The 6,000-nt window shown below is 39.4% G+C and overlaps 1 protein-coding gene across 1 annotated transcript; it reads left to right on the top strand.

The window, feature by feature from the left end:
• Nucleotides 1-1,456: 1,456 nt before the first annotated feature.
• Nucleotides 1,457-2,684, top strand: LOC122079057 (thaumatin-like protein 1b). The gene is made up of 2 exons (XM_042645298.1): nucleotides 1,457-1,694; nucleotides 1,824-2,684. The coding sequence occupies exons 1-2, from the start codon at nucleotides 1,637-1,639 to the stop codon at nucleotides 2,498-2,500; spliced, it is 735 nt and encodes a 244-aa protein (XP_042501232.1). The 5' UTR covers nucleotides 1,457-1,636; the 3' UTR covers nucleotides 2,501-2,684.
• Nucleotides 2,685-6,000: the final 3,316 nt, after the last annotated feature.

Consider the following 6,000-nt stretch of genomic DNA (forward strand, 5'->3'; position numbering starts at 1 on the left):
ACGATTGCATTGCAGCACACGCGGAAGTGGTATTTCATTCTCCAGGATCAATATCTTACATGCTTCAAGTCTTCACAAAAATCAGGGCAACAGATTGAACCCAAAATAGATAAACAAAAAGGGGAAAGAATTTCACAACTCTGATAACGAGAGAGAGAGACGGAGAGAGACGTGCCGAAAAATAGTCTTTCAGAAAAAAATTATAAAAAAAAGGGCAAAGAAAAAGAAACGACAAAGAACAGAAACCAATTGAGGGGACGAGATGAACTGAAACGGCAAGGGAGGGAACAGGAAAGGTATAATGGAAGACGATCACCCGTTTAAATCTTGAATGCCAGTTTGGCTTCTCTTTCAGTCTTTCTCTCCATCTACATTTCTCCATGGAAGTACTCACAGAGCTCTGCGACTTAATATCTCGGAATTCCTCATAGTTCACCGATCTAGTTAAATGGATTTAAGGGGTTAGGGTTCGGCATGGAGGAGAAGAAGAATGCGTTAGTGTACGACAGAGAAGAGAAAAATAAAGGGGTTAGGGTTTGACGAGAAAAGAAGAAGAACATACTTGTAGTCGCTGGAGGGGGTTTACTGTTTCCGCTTCCTCCCGTCATCACGGTCGCTGGAAAGACGCTCAGTAAGGGTTTGGTTTAGTTGATTTAGGACTGGGAGGTTAATTTCAGTGCTTCACTATTTTTAAGGGTAAAATGATGTTTAGAAAAAAAGAGGAAACTACTCATGTCAGTATTTGAGGTATATTCTGTAATAGAGATTGATAGTAGGGGGTTTGAAAGTAATTTGGTATTAAGCAGGGGTGTTTCTATAATACTGGCAATCTCTAGGGGGTGGCACTGTAAATTACCCTTTTGTTTATCTTAGAGATTTAAATTATGAATGTAATAATTTTTTGTAAAAAATTTAATTGGTTGTGGATGATATTATTGAATTTTGACTAATTGAGGAATTTTATGACTTTTAAATATTAATTTGAAGATTTTGGCTGTTATTATTCTGATGTTTTATTTAATATAGATTTGAAATATTCTTCTTATTATTTATCACTTAATTGATTCACGATTTAATCCTAAGGACATTATTCAGTATTTTCTTTGAATGAGAATTCTGATTCCACATGTATAATAAGTCCTACACTCCTTTGTTTTTTTGATCAAAATGAGTCCTATACTTAAGACGGGTCAAAGAGGAAGTTTCATCCATACCATGTGGCATGAACAAGCGTGTTCAATGGAGAAGGGGCATTTATTAAAAGGATACAATTTTTTAGAATTTGACTAATTAATTGAGATATTTGGAAATACAATCTGATCAATCATGCAGAATTTGACTAATTAATTGAGATATTTGGAAATACAATCTGATCAATCATGCCGTGATCGACGGTTTCTCAATAGCCAAGAGAGAGAGAGAGAGAGAGAGAGATAGATCCAATCCCACACGCTTTATCAAAGACTTTCTCTCATCCCCTTATTATTTCTTCAAAAGACTTTTCTCAGTATTACTTCCTCGTTCAACAAAGAGTAGATCTTTATTTATTTATACGTACCTTAGTAGCTCCATCTATAAATAGCCACCATGAGATAAGGAAGATTATAAACTAGCCCTTCAAACACAAGCAGCAGAAATGGAGTCTAGAGTTCATATGTCCCTTCTCGTTGTCCTTCTCTTTGCACTTGTCTCAGGTTTATTTTCTTTGTTTTGATGTCTTCTTTCTCTTTGACTGTCACGGTTATGATTTAAGAAAAGACCATGGATCAATTTTGTTTGCAGAGTTGGTAATGATTAATCTGTTTTAATTTGTGGGATTGCAGGAGGCTTGTCAGCTACCTTCACGTTCAAAAACAACTGTGGGTATACAGTCTGGCCAGGGACATTAGCGGGATCTAACAGTGCACAACTTTCTTCAACTGGTTTCGAATTGGCCTCTGGAGCTTCAAATTCCATAGATGCCTCTTCTGGATGGTCCGGCAGGTTCTGGGGTCGAACATATTGCTCATCTTCAACTGGAACTTTTAAATGCGAAACCGCAGACTGTGGCTCCGGCCAAGTTGCATGCAATGGAGCAGGAGCGATCCCACCAGCCTCCTTGGCTGAATTCACTCTAGGCAGTAGTAGTTCAGACCAGGAATACTATGATATCAGCCTTGTGGACGGATTTAACTTGCCACTCTCGGTGACTCCTCAAGGTGGAACTGGTGGCTGCCAAACGGTGGGTTGTTCAAATAATATCAACTCGGTTTGCCCGTCCGAGTTGAGTGTGAAGGGGTCTGATGGAAGTACGATTGCTTGCAAAAGTGCCTGCGACGCATTTGGCAGTGATCAGTATTGTTGCACTGGCTCCTATAATACGCCTCAGACTTGCCCAGCCACCAACTACTCCAAAATCTTCAAGGACCAGTGTCCTCAAGCCTACAGTTATGCATATGATGATCAGACAAGCACATTTACATGCACTGGTGCTAATTACCTCATCACCTTCTGCCCTTGAAATGGATGATTTCATTAATTAGCTTGGTTCCAGAAAATAAATAAATAAATAGATAGTATATGATAGAACCAAGCATGGACAGCATTTAGAATAAGAGAGAGAAGTCTATTTCCTCCAATAGATTGTAAGCTTCCATTTTAATGAATAAAAGAGGGTATGTCACCACCATAAATACGTGAGGAAATTACATGTCTTATTTATTATTTTCCTTTCATTATGGAAACCTTTGGTCTTTGTTTATTTAATTTCAGAGAGAGGGATAGGTATGCCGCCGATATCAAGTATGTTAGCGGATAACACCAATAGGAACACATGATGGAGTATCATTCAGGAAGAATATGAGGGTCATTTCGAAAAAGGAAAGAGAGAGATAGACACAATGGGTGCTAACATACTTAATATCGACGGCATACCCAACCTTTTCCCTTAATTTAATTTATATATTTTAGGACAAGTAACAAATGGATGGAGATTATTTTGTACCACCTTTAAATTTTAAGTTTATGTTTTATAACACACTAATTTGCTAATAATATCGAGTACATCCCTATTTTGTAAATGAAATTACACTTCAATCCACTCTGTTAGAGAAAAAAGCCTCAAGTGATGAAGTGATGTGGTTGCTATTTTTAAAATTACAAGTTTACCCTCAAGGAAGGGTAAACTTACTGTTTTACCCTTCCACCGCAAAGTCAGGGTCATCTTAGCCGGTACTTAGAGCCGATAAACTGTGGAGGTGACGACACAGAAGTGGTGGAGCTGATCAAATACAGAGGTGGTGGCAGTGGCGGTGGGGGTGATACGGAGGTGATGACTCCGGTGGAGTTGAAGGAGCTGGACAGAAACGTGAAGAAGCATTCTCTGACGAAGTTCATGGGTGAGCAGAAGGAGAAGATGCTTGCTTTTGCGAAGAAGCTTGGATGGTGGATTCAGAGAGACCAAGATGTTGAGATCTTTCGATTTTGCAAAGTGACTGGTGTGAGTCAACAGGTATTCAAGGTTTGGGTACATAAACCACAAGAACTCATCATTTTTGTCATCAGCTTCCACGGCCACCACCGGCAATGCCTCATCTTCTCGTACTCAACAGGGTGGTGAAGACTTGATCTATGTTGGGTTTTAATGTAAGGTCCCTTTTGGGTTTTTTGTACATTCTTCATTATTTTTCATGGTAATATATTCTTTTGCTGACCATAAATAAAATAAAGAAAAAAAAAGAAAAAAAGCAAAAAAAGGAAAGACTTGATCTATGATCATAAGTAATGTGATAATGGGTTGTGTGAGTTTCAAGTAATCGATTAATTCCCTTCCGTTTTAGCAATCATTTTCCCCCACCAATTCTCGAGAGCGATGAATCTTCACGTAAGTAAATGTACGTGAAAGTCCTTAATCTGTGGATATGACATCTATTAAATGAAGAGAGAGAAAATATATGTCATATCTACCGGAACTCTCAATTGTGTCTCTTTCCTGGAGTACTTCTCCTTTCTCTTTCTATGAGATCCTATCTATATCTTCAATAATGGGTTGTGCGAGCTCCAGGTAATCGAGATGCCACCACTGTGGAAGGAACCCATCCGTTTTTCCTCGCAGAAATTTGGTACCGGTACACCTTTTCGTCCCAGTCTCCGTTTCCAACACTCTCCCCATCCTCAAACCTGGGGCTCAAGCAAAGGCGACGGCAATCACATTGTCGCCCTTACCACCTCCACAATGGGTTATCTTAAGCTTGATTCCCCTCTTCACTATAATCCCCCTGACCATTATTACAGGTTCACCAATGGTAGTATCCCTCTTTTCAATGACAATGAAGATGACGACCTTGAAGGACACTTCGATTACGATTGGGATAAAGAGAATAAGCAGAGAAAATATTCCATGTAAATTCAAAAGGAAGAAGAGGAGGAGGAGAAAGAAGAGAAGGATTTTAGCGAGAAAAAAGGAAGAAGAAGAGGTGGGTTCATTATTATTATTATTATTATTTTCTTTTTTGTGGGTTTTCAATGAATGGGAATGGTTATCTCATATCAGAACTAATTTGGGGAGCATGGAGCGTGAGGCAGTGACCGGTAGGGTTTCTAAGGTTTCCTATTCTACAGTGGTGGGAGGGAAAAAAATTAGAAAAATCGAGGCTTTGTTGATTGAGACAGACTTAGAGGTGGTAGTGGCAGCAGTTCAGGCAAATAACATCCCTTGGTTTGCCCTGCAAGAATGGAATGCAATTTATCATTACATTTAGTCCATCCAGAGGAAGGTAACTCATGGTTTTAGAGAAGCTAATGCTGTTGCTAATTACCTTGCTAAGTCAGCAGAAAAATCAGGCCTTTCAGAAACTGATCTAAGTCTCCCATATCATATTCAAGAGCAAGTGGTGAAGGATGCTCTTTTTAGACCTCTACATCGGTTTTCATAAATAAGCTATTGAGTGCCCCTGTTGATGGCAGTGCCGAAGGTGGGGTCTCATGCTCTTCAGTTTTTTGATGTACTGTTATTTTTCATTAAATTTCTTTAATACAAATTGGACTTTTAGCAAAAAAAAAAAAAAAACGAATGGTAATGGGTTGTTCTATAGGGGACATAATTATGTCAAAATGATCCTTTCCAGTTCTAAGCTAACGTCGTCATGTATTAGGAGTGTGGTTGACATTATTAACAAACAAGGTGTTAATAGATATAAATTTTAAATTTAGGATGGTACAAGATAATTTTCAAAAAAAAAAAAAAAAAAAAACATCGGGATGTTGTTCAATAATGGTTGTCTCTCTTCTCACAGGATAAAAATCGTCTGTTGTGCTAATCGTCTGTTGTTCCATGTTTTGCTAGGTGCAGAGTGCGACACGTGGATGGTGCATCACCAACGGTCAGGATTAAGAGGGTTGGTTGAGGTTATCAAAACCGGGTTTTTTTGTTGTGAACCAGACCGAGATTCCAACCCAACCCGTTTCCTCCTCTCTTCTTCTTCACTCTTCTTCTTCTTCTTCACCCTGTCTTCTTCTTCTTCTTCTTCTTCTTCACCCTCTGTTACCCAGAGCCTTTCCTTCCTCTATCTCACTCACTCTCCCTCCTCAATCCTCCCTTTCCACCTGGGCTGCATTTAAAAAAAAAAAGAAAAAAGCATGGGATTTCTGGGCAGCGGATCTACCGCTCCTAGCCGTCGGCACCACGACCAGACCAAGATTCCAACCCAACCCGTTTCCTCCTCTCTTCTTCTTCACTCTTCTTCTTCTTCTTCTTCACCCTCTGTCTTCTTCTTCTTCTTCTTCTTCTTCTTCTTCTTCTTCTTCTGCTGCATTTAAAAAAAGAAAAGAAAAAAGCATGGGATTTCTGGGCAGCGGATCTACCGCTCCTAGCCGTCGGCACCACGACCAGACCGAGATTCCAACCCAACCCGTTTCCTCCTCTCTTCTTCTTCACTCTTCTTCTTCTTCTTCTTCACCCTCTGTCTTCTTCTTCTTCTTCTTCTTCTTCTTCTTCTTCTTCTTCTGCTGCATTTAAAAAAA

Source organism: Macadamia integrifolia, chromosome 5, assembly GCF_013358625.1.
Source record: "Macadamia integrifolia cultivar HAES 741 chromosome 5, SCU_Mint_v3, whole genome shotgun sequence".
NCBI classification, from domain to species: Eukaryota; Viridiplantae; Streptophyta; class Magnoliopsida; order Proteales; family Proteaceae; genus Macadamia; species Macadamia integrifolia.